The sequence below is a fragment of the Vanessa atalanta genome, chromosome 11 (assembly GCF_905147765.1).
Source record: "Vanessa atalanta chromosome 11, ilVanAtal1.2, whole genome shotgun sequence".
Lineage (NCBI taxonomy): Eukaryota > Metazoa > Arthropoda > Insecta > Lepidoptera > Nymphalidae > Vanessa > Vanessa atalanta.
Window position 1 is genome coordinate 5,952,238 of NC_061881.1, and position 18,498 is coordinate 5,970,735.

General features: G+C 31.0%; 1 protein-coding gene across 2 annotated transcripts in view; it reads left to right on the forward strand.

Annotated features, from left to right (window-relative positions):
- Window positions 1–2,819: 2,819 nt before the first annotated feature.
- The window catches only part of LOC125067320 (tachykinin-like peptides receptor 86C), a 44,697-nt gene continuing 29,018 nt past the window's right edge, over window positions 2,820–18,498 (forward strand). Inside the window, exons 1-2 of one of the 2 annotated variants that reach the window (XM_047675855.1) lie at window positions 2,820–2,998; window positions 5,597–5,939. In XM_047675855.1, the coding sequence (XP_047531811.1) occupies window positions 5,800–5,939 (140 nt within the window). In that variant the 5' untranslated portion in view covers window positions 2,820–2,998; window positions 5,597–5,799. The remainder of the gene's footprint in view (window positions 2,999–5,596; window positions 5,940–18,498) is intronic. The other variant, XM_047675857.1, reaches the window with a different exon arrangement.

Here is an 18,498-nt window from a genome sequence, read left to right on the forward strand (position 1 = left end):
TTGTTTTACGGGCGGGAGTCGCAGCGGAAAATGACGAAGCATTGTTTTCACTTGAACAATGTTTACTCCAAGGCTTAGAGGGGAAATGCAAAAAAAATTCTAAAAGATTTCAATTCTTTTATTGCCTCTACTTGGTGGCAGTAGCGCTTACTTAATTTTGGCTTCGGGAATCGGAAGGCGGTTATATGTATGTATAATTATATTTTTAATTTAGATTTGAATCTATAATTACAATTACTTCCTTTTTATATTGTCTGTGGTTCAAATAAAAAGTATATGTAAGTGTTATTTTATATTTTAGGGGACAGACAATTCAGCAAATATATTTTATTTAACCGGTAAGCACGAAGCAAAGGGACGCCGCTAGTTATTCAATCAAGAATATATCATGGACATATGTAGGTCATTGTCCTTTAAAACGAGATCAATTCATCACTTGAATAACGTGATACGTATAATAAGTTAAAATTGTATGTCCGTGCATTTGTGGAAATCTATATAGTTGTAATACGTGTACAAAGTAAGCCTGTAAAAATTTCACTCCACAGAAGATGGCCTCTTCTCTACCCAAAGAGAATCGCTCGCAGATCAAGTGTACTCGTATATTAGTGGATACACATTGAATTGCATCTGACACGTGTAGGTTTTCTAATGCAGTGTTTTCTTTGCCATTGATTATGAGATTAATTAAATTCACAAATTAAGTTTATTGCTTGGTAGTAAGGCTCTGTGCATAGTACCGCGAAATAGCAATACTTAATGTCGCTGTGCTCCGTTTTGAAGGGTAAGTGAGCCGCTGTAACTACAATAACATGGGACATACCATCTCAGTTTTCAAGGTTGGGGGCGCATTGGTGATTTCAGAAATGGTTAATATTTCTTCTAGTACTAGTAATGTGTCCATTGGTGGCCAATTTACCTGTCTACATACTATATATATTATATATATATTAGTGGTGGTAGGGCTTTACTATTTTACTATTCTACCACCGAACAGCAGTACTCAGTATTGTTCTGTTTCAGTTTAAAGGATAAGTGAGCCAGTGTAAGTGTGCACAAGGGACATAACATCTTAGTTTTCAAGGTTGGTGGCGCATTAGCGATTTAAGTAATGGTTAATATTTCTTATAGCGCCATTGTCTATGGGCGGTGGTAACAACTTACCATCAGGTGGCCCATTTGTTTGTCCGCCTATCTATATCATAAAAAAACATGTTTATTATAAATGTATATGTATGAAAATTAGCAGTCTGGTGTATTTGTAAGCCCGAAGATCTTGTCTTTGGTTACAAATCCGCGTACTCCATCCATTGGCTCATTTCGGCTTTATTTTATGTGTATGCAGATATTAAATCGTGACGGCGCTTATGAAATAGAGATTACTGTCATTTTACCTCTTTAAATAGAAAAGGCGAAACCATTTCGTTTTATGAATTAAATTAGACTTATCTAAGTTTACTCATTTATGTTGAAGGAAAATAAAATATTATGAAGAGAACCTTATCATTACTCATGTATTTGTATTTTTTTTCTGCATTCGAGCGAAAATTTTAAATTTTCAAGTTATGATAGCCATTATACAATTAAATTATATTATTATTAAAGAGTCTACTCATTTTTCCATAGGAGTTGGAAGTTACTTTCTATCAGGTAATTTTCCAGCGCGCTTTCCTCTTATTTCATAAAAAAAGCTTCGCGACAGATACGTAATAAGCTTATATGTATGTTGTATATCGTAGTTGAAGACAAAGTTGTGGGTCCGGACATTTGCCAAGCAAGCCCTGCCAAAACTGTACCAGATACATGAAAACTTTGTACGAAAGATTAGTGGCTCTGCAAAATTTCTACAGTCCACGACAGTTTATAAAAGTCACATTTTTGTACATAAAAAATATAAACGATAAAGTTAGTTTATTTGTTATACATTATTCTTCCTTATCAAATAAATAACGTATTAATTTTGAATATTCTCTGTAAATAAAAAAAATGGAGCCGAGATGGCCGAGATGGTCCAGTGGTTAGAACGCGTGCATCTTAACCGATGATACGGGTTCAAACCCAGGCAGACACCACTGAATTTTCATGTGCTTAATTTGTGTTTATAATTCATCTCGTGCTCGGCGGTGAAGGAAAACATTGTGAGGAAACCTGCATGTGTCTAATTTCAACGAAATTCTGCCACATGTGTATTCCGACAATCCGCATTGGAGCAGCGTGGTGGACTATGCTCCAAGCCTTCTCCTCAAAGGGAGAGGAGGCCTTTAGCCCAGCAGTGGGCAAATTTATAGGCTGCTAATGCTAAAAAAAAATGGTCCAGTCTTTTTAATGTATTTATTATAAGTGAATAAAAGAATAAGATATGATACTTATTTCATTATAATACTTGTTAATGTATAATCATTAACAAAAATATAATTAAGTAAAATTATTAGTTTAAATTAAGTTAAAAGTTAGTTTAAATAAGATTTTTTTAAGAAGTTCATATCGCATCTATATTTTGATAGGTAACTGGAGAAGTTAGCTTGTTTAAAGTACCCGAGATCCATGAAATATTATTTTTGGTTTTACGCTCATTAATATAGAAGGCTTAAAAAATATCAAATTTCCTTTTACCAAAAATTCTATCGTCTCTTGTCTTTGATACTTAAACAAGCGAAAAAGTAAAGACGAAGAAGGTAAATAGAGGTTTTTTGACCGTTAGTATGCAATGAGTTCTGTAATGAGACGCTTTTGTCTTTTGAGGTGATAAATATTTTCTCAATAGTATTATTTTAGATAAGGGCGGCTATACTCGAGTTCAGTCGAGTTCGGAGCGTTGTCCCGTGACGACGTGCAGTGACAAAGCGGCCTAAAATACTTGAAAGTGATTTAAAACTTTAGATAAAGTAAACAATTAATAAATAAAAAAACAATGAAAACGATAAAATATCTTGAAATTGTGTAGTAAAAATTAAACAAAACTTTTTTATTTCGTATTTCAAAACTTAGATAAATAAAGGTAATGGCTGTGTTGTGTAAAGTTTTAATATGCTTATAAAACAAGCAATCAGTTTATAGCTAAATAAAGATGTTTATTATATTTTCAGTTTATTTTAACCATTCGTTATATACCTAACAATAAAGTTTACAGCAAAGCAAGAAATCAGCAAGGCTTTTATTCGTTTGATTTAATTATTGTTGTTTAAGATCAGGCAATTATGTTAATTAGTATCCAAGTAAAAATTTAAAAGGAGCAGTAAATTTTGAGTGAAAGTAAACAACTATGACCCAAATTTAATTGTTACGTTGAATAAAACAAACGATAATGAATAGGTTTAATTTTTTTTTGTAGTTTTTAAATTCGGCAAAGAGTTTCCTATGTGTTCTTAATGATGTAACGTTTACGTATATATTACAATTTGTCACGCAAAAAAAAGTCAATATACTAAATATATAATAACTCGCGTCAATTAATAAATTAATGCTTCTTCGTTTATTGTGACTACATAAAAGAAAAAGATTCATCATGTATTTAAAATTAATGAAAAAATGGTAACAATAATAAAATATGGAACTAATTGCCGTATGCTATTTAGTTCGTTAACAACGCATTCGATTTACGCAGAAAGTACGCACGTGCCAGGATGTTTGAATTTATTACTGTATTCTTACCGTTTCAGCGGTTCATTAAACATTTAACATATCTCATCAAAGGTTTTAAAGTACGTGGTGTAATAAACAGATAATAAATGTTACGTTCTCGCTATCAACTTGAAAGAGTCCTACATCAAGTTTCAGAATAAATATACATGTGAACAAAAATATTACGCATTTGATAACTGTCCCTTTATGATTAAAATTAAAATTGTTTTCTTTTACATGAAATATTTCAAATAAAATCTATTTCACCAATTTATTTAATGAGAAACTAAGAGAAAAAGTGTGCTGTAAAAAGTTATATGTGTAATTATATTTTAAAAGAATTTGAGAGAAAGGATTTTTCATTGCTACTTTTCTTATAAACATTTCCTTTTTATTACGACCAAGAGTAGGTTTTCGGAAGAATGTTCCGAGAAAACATTTTTCACTGTGATAGGTAGAATGGATCGTGAAACGGTTGCTTTCGAGGTTATTAAGGTGTAAGCTCATTGATAATAGATTTTATTGTAACAAATATATCAAACCACATACATCAGACTTTTTTTATTATTTTATGTAAAAAATAAATATGGATATTTTATTCTTCGCATATTTCCAAAAACTACTTTTATAAGAAATATACCTCGGGTTTTTCTTGGTAGATATTCGTATTAACTCGCAAATAAAAAAAAACGCACTAAGTGTAGTTTAAGGTTTGTTTATTCTTCCTACTAAGAAAAGCCACTGTTATTGATTTGTAATTTGCCGTCAACTTTACTTCGATTTCGAACCAAGTTACAACTTAATAGCTGTTACTAGCCTTTAATTTGGGATATACTCGTACATGTTGTTTCATACAATTTGCCAAATTAGTTAATGTTTGTGGTTGCTGCTCCACTCCTATCATTCGAAGCATAATGTTACGTATACAATCATTACTTATAACCTCACTCAACAAATGCTCTATAATAGAAAAAGTTATTATTGAAATTGGACCGGTAGTTCCTGTGAGTGCTCTCAAACTTTCCAGTATTTTATAATTTATATTGGACGTTCAGCGTTTACTTGCCTGTAAACTTTATAATTGAGTCCTGTTTTAAAGTCTATAATAACCTTTGCCAATAAATATATCAAACAGAATTGGTAAATATTGAGACTAGCACGGTCAAGCAAATAGTGTCTATATATGTATATAAATATATATTATAACCGTAATAGGAGTATGACATATAATGCTTATCCTAAACCAGTTACTTTCTATTTCCAACAACAATGTGTTGGTAAATTCATATTTATTTATGTAGGTATTTCATTGAATGACATAATTACAGTATAATAATTCCTTTAAGTTTGGGTAGTTCCTAGTTCATGAAATTTACATATATGCGGTCCTGTAGTCGGTACTCGGTATTTGTATGGACTAAAGTTTGTGCGGGCTTCGTAATATTATATTAGAACTAAGTATCATTCCAAACTTGATTCTATCTGCATCAAACTATATTCAAATTTGATTTTGATGACATGCAATTTTAACATAATTATAATCAGCAATTTGAAATGTCAAATAAACCTCATTTTCAATTTAATTTTACTATGCCATATTAATAATACCTCAATCGACTTAAAATATTAAATAATATATTTATTTGATATTTTAATAAATAACTATCTATCGTATGAGTCTGTTATGTTGATAATTATATACTAAAGTTTGAGAGTTTGTTTGTTTTTTTTTAACGTGCCGTTCTCTAAAACTACCGATCGGATTTGAGAAAATATTTTTTTATTTGATTGTCTAATCCTAAATGAAGTATATGTAGTTCATTGTTTATATGATGATTTAATATCACGCTACGTTCCACGGGGCAATGCAGGATTGTTTTTTTTTTATATTAATACCTAGACCTAATAGTTACACTATTCTTAATAATTTCAAAATTAATAATATATAACCCTAACCACCCTAATATTTTACAAGAGTGAAACTCACATCATAATCGAAATAAGTGTTTAGTGACTACTATAAACTATGAACTAAGCAGTTTCATCATGTTATTGATAACATCGGTAGTGATGTTCCTAAGACGAGTTATTTTTGGGAAAAACGTCGAAACATTTTAAATTGACACGTATGATTTAACTAGTTGTTTCAAAGTGTTAGTGAAGTGAATCAGTGTTGCGATGGGTACGGAGTTGGAGATACAGAATTTTATTAACTGCACGCAGCAGGCCTTGGGTTCTGATTTATCTTGGGATACGCTGAATGTCTCTCAAATACTGGACTTGTTGCCGAATCAAATTCTTGAGGACATGAATTTGAAGTAAGTATTAACTAAAAATCTAATCAGTTATAGTGACAAAACATATAAACTGTAAATTGTATGTTGAAAACATATATATATATATATATATATATATATATATATATATATATATATATATATATATATATATATATATATATTATATAGATATTGTATCTAATACAAATAGTTTAATTCTCTAACAAATGCACTCACGTGATAATGCGTAGGCGTTTGTACGACATTAATTAAAGCGTAATTCACATTCATTATGTGAAGTGCTGAAGATAACACTTCGCATGCAGAATGAACGTAAATAATTAAATTCGAATTATGTATTTAATTAATATTTAAAAATATATTTGCTATTTTGTCTGCCTATCTAAGTAATATAGCACTTGACGATTAAACTATTTATTATTGTAAAACAACGGAAACTCCTTTATGAAGTCTTAAGAATAAAAACGTCAATGGTGATTAGTTTAATTTTGCTCAGAAATTAACGGACAATGTAGCAAAAAAATATTGTTTACCCTTGAACGTTATATTAAAGAACGTTAGACTTGGCTTCTGTAGAATAAATGAGTAAAGTAATTAGTACGTTTACAACTTTGATTTCATAATTTCAAATATAGTATTGGACTAGTATTCAGAATATTTTCATCACGGCTTGCCAAAATTTACCTTTACTATCGGGTACTTAATGAGTTTCTGTCAAACAGGGGTTAAAATATTTTCATTTCAATCGAAGGGTTCGGCAGGACATCCACGTTAATTATTTGGGATGTAAATAATATAATATGTGATGTTCTCCTTGCCGAATTCAGTCACGGCGACTATTCTCTGTTTATCACTGCATTTGTTAATTATAATTTATTGCTTTATTTTTGAAATTAAATGTAGTTATTCATAGTATTTTAGTAATATATAAATGTATTATAAATAAATCCAATTCGATCCAGCACATCCGATACGACCGGATCCAGGATGTGCTGTTGCTGTGAACAGAACTCTGTTGAAGCTATACATATAAGCTATATATATAGTTTGTTTATCATTAGTTTCCGCCAACTGTAATATCTTACTAATTTATACGTTTGTGGATACCACATCAATTGCATAATTAAGACGGCACCAGTGTTTGCTAGTACTAACAATTACTTAAGCGCAGCTAGTGCAGTGTTATAAGATAATGTTATCTTTTAAAATACGAGTTACAACTTCTTACTATCTATGTAAGATCGAGATTGTTGACAAATTCAATTGAATTGGATTTAACTTCAATATTTGTGATCAAAATATTGTGAACGATGTTTTTATTTTATTTTATAGTTAGACAAATGGATTATCTGATAGCAGCCGTCAACGCCCATAGACAATAGAACCGTAAGAAATGTTATTCATTCTTTACATGACACCTATGCGCCACTAACCTCGGGAGTTTAGATGTTATGTCCCTTGTGTCTACAGATACACTGGCTCACGCACTTTGTATCTTTTTCTTCTCTATTTGTCAAAACTTTTTTTTGATAGTATTAACGTGTTTTAGTGTTATGAATAAAAAACAAATTGAAATAAGATTGAAAAAAACTGATATTGTTCGATGTTTTCAATAATAATTATTACTAAAAATTATTAATACTAGTGCAAGTGAGTGAATGATATATGAAGCCGTTATCTAGACTTATTTTATTTGACACGATAACATGATTCTAAAAATATTACTGCACGTTCCTATAGGAATTTAGGCATGACGTGTGACGTGGAGACATTGCTATTCCTAAAATAAGTTACGGATGTTTTATCGATCGTCTTATGCTGAGTCGTTTCTAAATGATCACATTTTTTAAGGGTTATTGTGGAATTTAAATCTTGTTATTTGACTAGCCCGGCTGTTTAGAATAGTTCAATATCATCAATATTAGTTATTAATTTGCCTCGGTATCTATGATACGACGTCCCGTCGGGTAAAATTGCATTGAATCAATCATTCTTTATTCGTAATATGCGATACTAATATTTTCATTTTTGATTGTAAAATGAAATTCTGTAACAAAACTGCCATGTTGACAGATAAAATATATGTAAGAATTTATTTTGCATTAATAAATAGTCATTTATTTACAGAAAGCATAAAAAAGTATCGAATTCAATCCGAGGAGGTTCTTGTTTTCGTCGGTTAAAAACAAAATATTTTCTCCTTGAAAATTAATGGTTCCCGTGATACTGTTTTGTAGCTTAATTTGTAGCAACGGGGTAATTTTTATCTCTGAAATTACGGCGTCTCGGGGTCGAGTTATTTAGTGTAATTGTTTAATTCCTTTTAACTCACTAATTATATTCAAATCAATACAATCAAAGTTTACGTTTCGTTATGGTTGTGTGTGTGTGTGTGTGTGTGTGTGTGTGAATATTAAATCTGTAAGGAGTACATACATATAGATTTTTTATTTGAATTAAATGATGAAATCGCATATTTTTAACATGAATACTTATTATTATGATTCTTAACTGATTGGTTGAGTTTAAATGACAACTTGTCATTAACCCTTATATAATATATAAAGAGAAATTAATAATTTAAAAAAAAAAAAAAAGTCGATAATTATCAAATTATATTTTACGTTCGGGGAAACGGTCGGGTTAGCCAGTTTTGTTATAAAAGTGCTAACATTAGTTTTAATTACTTCTCATAGCTTAACCTACCTACATATATTTAGTATTAGCTGTATAAAATTTGTTTAAAAATGGTGATTTATATTGAATTAAGTATATTTTGATTAAAAAAAAATAAAAAAACGATGTTTCTAAAGACTTTTCTAAATAAATTTTAATGAAAAAATATAGTTACAAAGCTTACCAGGGATAATTTTGGAAAATTAATTTTAAAATTGAAGGAAATTAAAACGTTAAAATTATATAAAAAATCACGCATAGTAGTAGTTTTTGATAATAACCACTTTCGCTGGATGTAATACAGTGGATCTTATTTTGTACTCGGATTTGTACATTTCCATATTTTATTTATAGTATAGCATTAGTAGTAGTACATTTTTTTGTACATTGTTTTGATGGATCTCCTAATGTTAAGGCAGCGGTCTTGTAAGCGTACAAAATTATTTTTGTTTTATAAAACGCCATCATAGTTCAGACATTTTGTATAAATTATATATACAAACATCGTTAATCACTATTTCTATTAGTGAACCATACTAAATTCGTAGAGTGATTTAGATTTAGCAGAAAGTGGAGATACTGACGAAAATACAACAACAACAAATTATTTTTATACTATTTATAGATTTAATTCTTTGTTTGTATCATTTTAATTATAACAGTATTTAATTCTGAAAAGTGATATTGTTACGATTATTAAATAAATCGAGCCTGAGGTTAGAATTATATATTTATATATACTGTTAATAAGTGTTATATAAGTGAAAATATATATATGCAAGTATACACAAAACCCTTGATCTTAATGGTGACTATGATAACTATTTTTAGAATTATGTGGAAATGAGCGGAATTGAAGGTTTTTTTTTTATTTAATTAAACTATACAATAAAGTGTTTTTGAATCGTCAATATTTCAGATCTCTTATCATTTCGGGGAGTAGCCTATAGAGTGAAGAAACGTGGTTAGTACTCAAATAGTTTGTTCTTGATGTGTAGGGGTATTCTGTTAGACGAAACTTGAAACTCGCCGCAGAAAACGAACGTGAAATGTCAGATGTGCGATGTTAACTATAATTATTATTAAATTTATATGATACACGAATCAAAATTGTAAATCAAAAGTCAACATTTCTCAAGCGAAATACAAAATGATTTTTTACAAAATCGCACTGCTGTCCTGCGTTCTTCATCATTTTAATGAGTAATAATATATTATCCGGTATTTTAATATATATACTAATTAACAATTGCCAAATTATTTGTATGTTATTGAATTGGAAATAAATAATATCTTATCACATATATATTGTTAGCCAGCTGTCATTATATATACCTACGTATATTAACCAAATAAACCTTTGGTCTGCCTTTAAAAAACCTTAAATATTACAAGCGTGCTACAACCGTAATAAATGGTAGTGATAAAATTGTTAAGTTCGAATTATGGACTCCCGTAAAATATCAGTTACCGTGATCGTAAAATGTAATATTACTGTAACATCAAAACCTCTTAGACGAGATTAGCACTAGCAATGTTTATGACGTGAATGAACGTGCTGCTTTGAATTGAAAATGTTTCATAAAAATCAAGGTAGTTAAATCATAATATTTCAACGATGAAAAATTTAATGTTAGACGCATTTTTTTCTGTATTCGATACAAAATAGGAGCTAAGTTGACGCAGTGGAAAGAGTGTGTAAAGTTGTTACGAAAATTGTGGCTCTTAGCCAGGGCAAGCAGCACTGAGTTTTCACGTGTTTAAGCGTTTATAATTTATATCATGTTCAGCGGTGAAGAAAAACATCGTGTGGAAATCTGTGTCAAATTTCATGTGTGTGTATTTATCAACTCGTAGTTAAGCAACTTAAGAATGAGTGGAATAAGTTCCAAACCTCCTCCATAAAAAGGAGAGGAGGCCTGGAAACACTTGGTGATAGGGGTTTGCGCTAGCCCGTCTGGGTAGGTACCTCCCATTCATTAGAAATTCTGCTACTAAACAGCAGTACCCAGTATTGTTGTGTTCCGGTTTGATGGCTGAGTGAGCCAGTGTAACTACAGGCACAAGGGGCATAATATCTAGTTCACAAGGGGCATAATATCTATTTCCCAAGGTTGGTGGCGCATTGGCAATGTAAGGGATGGTTAATATTTCTTATAGCACCATTGTCTGGGCAGTGACCACTTAAAATCAGGTGTCATATTTGCTCGTCCGCCTACCTATAAATATTATTAAAAAAAACACAAACGCACAAGTGAAACGTTCCTTAACTTTTTAATTTTAAAAAATTAGTAAAACGAATCTATTACTAAGACTCTGTCCGTCTATTACCAGGCTGTATCTCATGAAACGTGATAGTTAGACGGTTGAAATTTAATTCACATTTCACATCAATTCACATATGATGTATTTATGTTGCTGCTGTAACAATAAAATGATAAAAAAAAGAATAAAATAAAAATTTAAGGGGGCTCCCATACAACAGACATGTTTATTTTGCCATTATTATAGATAATGGTTTGGAATCCTTCGGGCACGAGTCCGAGTCGCACTTGGCCGATTTTAAATATGAACCATGTCCGTGATCAAACTGCTCAGGAAAAATTAATTAGCAACGTGTTCAAAATAGTCACAAATATAAATCCATTCCAGCTACTCCGCCTGATTCCATTTGATTGAAAGCGATATTGACGTCGCCTAATCTCCTTGATGACTGAACTAATTTAGAATTAATGTGATATTCGATAGGCACGTACGAATGTTAAGAAATATTTGTGTATATTGATTGAGACATTCTATACAAGCATGGCTGTAGCTCCGCTGGTTATTTGAAACAAGTCGTTTTAAAATAGATAAATATCCATCACAGTCAAAGTAAATACAACTTAACTTTGGATTTATCACTGTATCATAATGATTTTAACTGTTTATTTATACCGGTGGTAAGTATTTTGTGCAAGCCTGTTGTTAAGTATCAACACTCAACACGTTTTCTACCGCCGAACAGCAATACTTAGTATATTTGTGTTTCGGCTTGAAGAGTGATAGCGAAGTATTTATAACAGCACGCACATAGTATAGTTTATCATTTTTGTTTTCTCAAGGTAGGTGCAGTGACATTGTAAAATGTAGTTTATAATTTTAATAATGTAAGTATCTATTCAGCATCAAGTGACCCATATTCGTCAGCTTTACTTAAATAAAACATTTCAAAATGTGACTCGTAATTTTTCATTTAAATAACTAGTAATCCCGTAATAACTGTTAAACTGTTAAACACACACTTAATTAAGTGTCTGTTAAACAGGATATCTATTTCAAATTGCTTATGGAATAATTATAAATATTGCTTGATCTCTTGCTTGTTTGGGTAGTTTCCCACGCATCACTTATTCTAACCCCAAATGTATTGCCGTGTTAACGTTTGAAGTGTGATTGAGTCAGTGTAATTAAAGACACAAGTCCCATAATTGTAACCTCTTAGTCATGGTTAGTAGCGCAATGATAGTGTCTTCATTTTGATTAATCCTTAAATGAACGGCTTAATTTTGCCTTCGTAATCTAAATTAAATACATTATTAAAGGTAGAATATAAGTGAGTTTCTTTTTAAATTTATTTTCCTAAATAATATTCGTTTCTTCTGCTTCTAAAATAAGAGTGTATGTAGATTAATTTTATTTTTTAATTTTTATTTATTATAAATTATTCGATGACTATTGAGGTTATTGATCCATCGATTTTTTAGATAAGGTCAATAATGCGGTATTTTAAGAAGCCTTCAGTGATAAACATGTCAAAGGAAATTATTGGGCGTGTCTCGTTTGAGTAACCTAAGACTAAAGTTAGAACCATAATAGCTGTCAAATCGGCTGTTAATTGCATATTAAATTTAAGTTTATTTGTGTTCGATAACAGTAATTATAAGTTTTGATATAATTAGATTTTAAAAACAAGACTTTATATAGGGACTTATTTACAACGATATATTGAGAAATATTCTAAAAAATACTTATATTCAAGTGTTCAGGGAGTTTTATCTAATTTCGTATTAAAAGATCAGTATAATTTATCTTTATCTATCGATATTCATAGTTCCGATCGGTAATAGCAAACTGGTAGTTTCGTTAACTATCTCTCTACTATAAGATTTGAGTCTCGCGAACAAGACATTCTTAAATAATGTCGAAATATTGAGCTAGAGCTTAAATAAAAATAAAAAACGTGGTAAATATCCCGTTTGAAATACTTGTATCTCTCTATTACCATACGACGAATTGTTTTTTTTGAATATAAAAACTAAACATTTTATTTTAGTAAATAATGTATTCTAACAAACCCTAAGATACATTAAATAAAAAAAAATAAATACTTCTTTATTTATTTATAATCGGACTCAATTACCGTCAGTATATAACTTTAATCAAATACACGATAATATTACAATACATAGGGAGCTAATAAGTATATAAGAATCGTAAATATCACGACCAATACGAACAGACTCGAACCTTATCGACCGACAGACAACCGAACATTAAAACCCGTTACTTTTGTATCATGGTTGAGTATTGCTGTTGGCCCTACTGGCCTTTACAGCGTCACCGAACGTTGGGGCAAGTGTTACGACTCTGCCTTAGAGTGAACCCTTTTGGGCTCGAGAGTGACGTTCGTCCTGAGGGTGTCTCCTATGAGATCGCACCTCGGCTCAGAACGTAGTCGGTGGGGACCCGTTACTAAGCGCTCTGCCGTATTTATGTGATTCCGCTCGGTCCGGGCTGAGGAGAGGGTAGTTCTTGTAAGAATATGATTTCTATGGTTTAAGCCCAATTGGTTGACTGTGGGTGCTGAGTATATGAGATCTAATTTTGGACCAGGCAGAATGTTATTTGGTTTTACTGTAAATATTTTTTCAGTCACAGCTAGGAGTTTTGAAGTTGGTTTTTCTCCACTCCCGTGCCTCGAAATGCTCGTGAAGCCGTTGGTTTTTCGCTAATCTCTTTGCAGTTGTATCGAATTAACTTTCGAGTTAGAATGTATAGATTGCATCATTCTGCACGCACTAGTGTATTGAAAGATATCCTGTATAGATAGGTCGCCTGAGTCAGGAGATATTAGGTTGGGAAATATACAATAGTATAAATATTGTCCCTAATTTAATGTAATTGTGGCCATAATACTTGAAGGGTTATGAGACACCATGCTCTAAAAGTACACACAAGATGTAAGTATTATAAGAATCATAGTGTAGACTGCACGTATAAAGCTCTCAAGACATTTAAAAACGGTACGAGAGTTTATAGTCAGATACTTAAAAAATTCTGTCTTATCTCTATTTTAGAAAGAATTTCCTTAAAGCTTGGATTGAAAACATATTGAAGAAGGTTTACTAAGTCTTAACGAAGAGTTATAAGGGCTTGTTTTAAATACAATTGTGAATGAAATGAAATTGTCATTGCCTATTATCGTTATATCGCAATGAAGCGCCAAAAGAGGACGAATATGGAATGTACTCTGTTACGCTGTTTTATTTATTTTCTCTGGTCTTATTATTCCTTTTCAATTTCCTCGATCACATCACACCATCGAAACGAATTGAAAACAGAATTTTAATCAAAGTTATGTAACTGCATATTTTGTGACATAAAAACTGTTTTTTTTTTATTCGAGTGTGCGTGATTCACCAATTTTGGGACTACAGGAAGTTCCGAAAAGTACTCAATGGTGTCATCATCACGTATTTTGATGATAGTTAATGCATATCTAGAATTTTGAAAAAATTATGATTGTTGAAATATGACTATGGTAATTAATAGTCTTGTTACTAAAGTATACTAATTTTTGTTATTTATATAAGTATATAAAGGGAGTAAAGAGCGTCATGTCGTTTGCCTTGTTGGCATGCTAGTCTCTTTCTTTTCAAGAAAGTCCTTCATACATTACCCCCTTTAAGTGGGGATGTATGAAACGTGGCACTAGGAGTGTTGGGGAGGAGTGCGCCGGAACACCTACTACAAATCCCGCGGTACCCACTCAAGCTCATTGGGCGACATCGGGATCGCCTGCGCATGCTATCATGAACCCCGACGGTTTGAATATTGTGTGGTCATCTAAGTTAGAGGAGATCTCGGGATAGAGAGAAACGTACGGGGGTTGTCTCTCAAAACTGAAACACCCGAAATAAACTGAAATAGCCACTGCCGGTAAGCACCTGCGTCAGCCTGTACGTGATTATACGGCATACAAATCCAACCGATTTCAACCCAAGGAGCGTAAAAAGATGTTTTACGTCAATTATAATAACGAATATTACAATTATTTAATCTTTTAAATTTTACCTAACAATAGTTAATAATGAGAAAATACTAACTCTTTGTTTATGAGCTCTTAATTAACGTGACTTTATTATCTTATGAAAAAACCGACAAACGGAATAAATTGAATGCATCGACCCAGAACTCTCAACACGGCCGACACTTTCATGAGTCAGCCTAAAGTCGACTAATGAACTGGAAGGATTTACGCAATCGTGATCAGCTCTTTTAGGAAACTGCACAATTCAAGCTCATCCAATAACAGTATATATATATATATATATATATATATATATATATATATATATGTATATATATTGATACGTATACTTCACTATAATAATTGTAACTCCGATAAAGTTCAATTGGATCATATTACATAAGCTCACCGTAATGAATTTAATACCACACTACAAATAAAGCACATACCTCCTCTTGATACCCTTAAATATAAATTAAATCTTATTAGAACAACATTATTTAACATCACTTTGCAAGTAAATAGACAGACACAATAGAAGTCGCAACTGCACCTATAACTTGCAAAAAAAAAATAGCCAAGATAAGAAAACACGACTCTGGAAACTACAAAAATTTCAAAACTCTCATTTTTTACCATCAGACGAGATACTTAAACAATATAACGTCATTTTGAATTTTTATATTATAAAAATATATCGCCTTATTCACAAGTTATTCCAAGCGAACACTAGTAGTCTTCATCCAGAAGGATAAACCACATAAAGTATACAGCACAATGTCATTCATATGGCTTAGGCTCCTAGATATAACAAAGCCCTCGGTTTTTGTAGCATAATAAATATAATAAAAACAAAATTTAGTTTAACAGCAAGCAAGTTTTAATGATTGGTTTTAATGGGTGAATGTACTTTCTCTTAAAGTTTTAGAATAAAAAAATATGATATCTTTTATATTTATTTAAAATTTAAAAGTACACAATTTGCTTCTTTATTTGAGAGTAAATAATATTCTCATTCGCTGGCTGTTTAGCCTCTTTTAGGATGTGTAAACATTTTGTATTGACTGAATGCAGAACGCTAAATAAATATTTTATAGCACTCTAAAATATCTATAAATATCACGTTTTTAAATAATCAGTATAATATGAACAACGATTTTTGTTTTGCCTTATTGTAAGATTTGTCTTTGCTACAGAATATTCGTTTCATGGTTTTAGTAATTGAATCAAAAGTAAACGAATTATGTAATCAAAAGCGAAGATATTTATCGAATATGCTGCACCATCTAGCCGCATAAAACAACAAAGTGGCATCCACTTCCTCTCCAGGAAGGTTATATATGTGTTGAATTTCATGGTGATCAGTCAAAGGGTGCCGAAGTGCATTAATCTCAAACAGATATCATGCCAGTATCAATTTTGGTACATAAAGATAGGTAGTAATTTTAATTACATGAAATTCATTTTATATAGTGCGGAAAAACAGATACAACTGTCTATTGCCTTGCTAAGGGTTGTAAATAATAAGGTTCATACATTCAGAGAATGGGCTTTTAACGTAATCAAACAGGTGAAGGTAGAGTAGTCTTTTATATATTTTGTGGCATTTTTATCGTGCCATTTCCTACAAAATTTCTTGTTCAAAACCTTAACGTAACATAAAGAAGCTAGAAGGTCAACCGAAGGTCGAAGGCACTCCCCGCAAACATGGCAAATGAATGTATGCGTATTTGAATATCGTTAACCTTGTTTGATTAAAAAGTGACTTGAAGGGATTGTAAAATCAAATATGTGGTGGTAGAGGTGTTTAGGAAAAATGTCCGAAACTGTCGAAAAATGCTTTTTTCCCATCGGAAAAATCGAATTTATAAGCATACCATAGGCAGGATTCTTATTGCTCTCAAAACTTGCAATATAAATATTTTTATTTTATCTTTAAACCTATAAACAATAATGACTTTTAGGTTATGATTGTTTTTAAAAGCATTCAGTAAGATTTATTATATTGTCTGAATTATTACCGATGTTTTAGCATTCTGTTGGTGAAGAAATGACAATTTACGTTCCTCGACATCATTACCTCACAAAATCAGTTCAAACAGTGTTAATAACACGATAAAAAATGAGACGTAAAAAGAAAATCGGATGCAAAATGAATATAAATAAACAGAGAGCATTTGATTTATTGATTATGTTCATTGTCATTATTTTCATTTTGACTAAACGGTCGCATTTTACCGAACTGATAAAATAAATCACAATTGCATTCGTTAATTTCGTTTCTTTACACAAAATGATAACAAAACGGAGATTTTTTGACATCATAGTATATAATTAATAATATTATTTTTAATGAATCCAAATGTATCGCACGTATAATTTACGTATATATGTATATAGTAAAATGGATGAATAATATTTTTAGACTTTTTTCCTGATCAGCATGTGTTGTGTGAAGAAATGTATCCATAATTATTTATTATTTAATAACAATTCTACTATGTTTTTTTTTTTAAATTTATAATAATTATGGTACACGCATGAATACGGTGGGGGCAGAATAGGACATTGTTATTAATTAAACTCAAACTTTACAACAGTGTTTTTAGGTTATTTTGACCAAGATGGTGTTATTAGGGTCAAATTTTATATGAGTATTTTTTGTATTCATCGTCGGTTGTTTTAGCAAAGAGTAAGTCTTACTTTCGTACAAGAGATAATATTTTATTAAAATGAAGACCCAGCGAGTCGAGCATGAGCAAAAAGGTTAGAAATTACCTAGTAATACTATAATTAAATACAATAATAGTAGAAGGCTTAAAGGAAAAAATCTTTCAATTTCTCAGCAACTAAAAGGCCTTAAGGCTATATATTATGTAGGTGTATTTGACTACAAAGACATCCGATTTGAATGAGTTTTAGAAATATTTACTCCCAAGTGATGCGGGGGCACTTTAATGACATGTGTAAAATACCCGTGGAAATTTTAATTAAAAATGAGAGTGGTTTTATCTTTGATACGCTAAAATTAAATTCGTTCGAAACGTACTTGATAATATTCAAAGTTAAATAGCTAGTCTTATAGAATTGTATATTTATATAATTGTTGTTCTCGATAACGTTAGTTTATTTAAGATTCATTGATTTTGATAAGAAAGTGTAATGTCCGTTTTCACGTTTATTATTTTCTAATATTGACATAAATAATCGATATGAAAAAGTTTGATAAAATATGTTATTAAATGACTGAAAACATTTTAAAATAAATTATATTATTTCAAAAATTAGCTTTTAAATTGGTGTCGGTTGGGCGGTTGCTTTTTTTATTACCATTGTGTACATTTACTTGAAATATGAATGACCTTTCCTCTCGGTCTATATATATTTCTAGTCGTTATATGTTAATCGGGCTCTTACTCTATCGATATTGGAGTATTAAACAATTTATTATAGTTTGACTGTATCATGGGCCTATTTACGTATTAGGCAGTAGATCGCGGGGTCTTGGATTCTCACTACAGGTTGGGTTGTATAAACATTTGTTGGGTTTTTTCGTCGAGAAATTTCGGACCAAAGTCTGGAAATAGGCAGTCTGTACATTTCCTTACC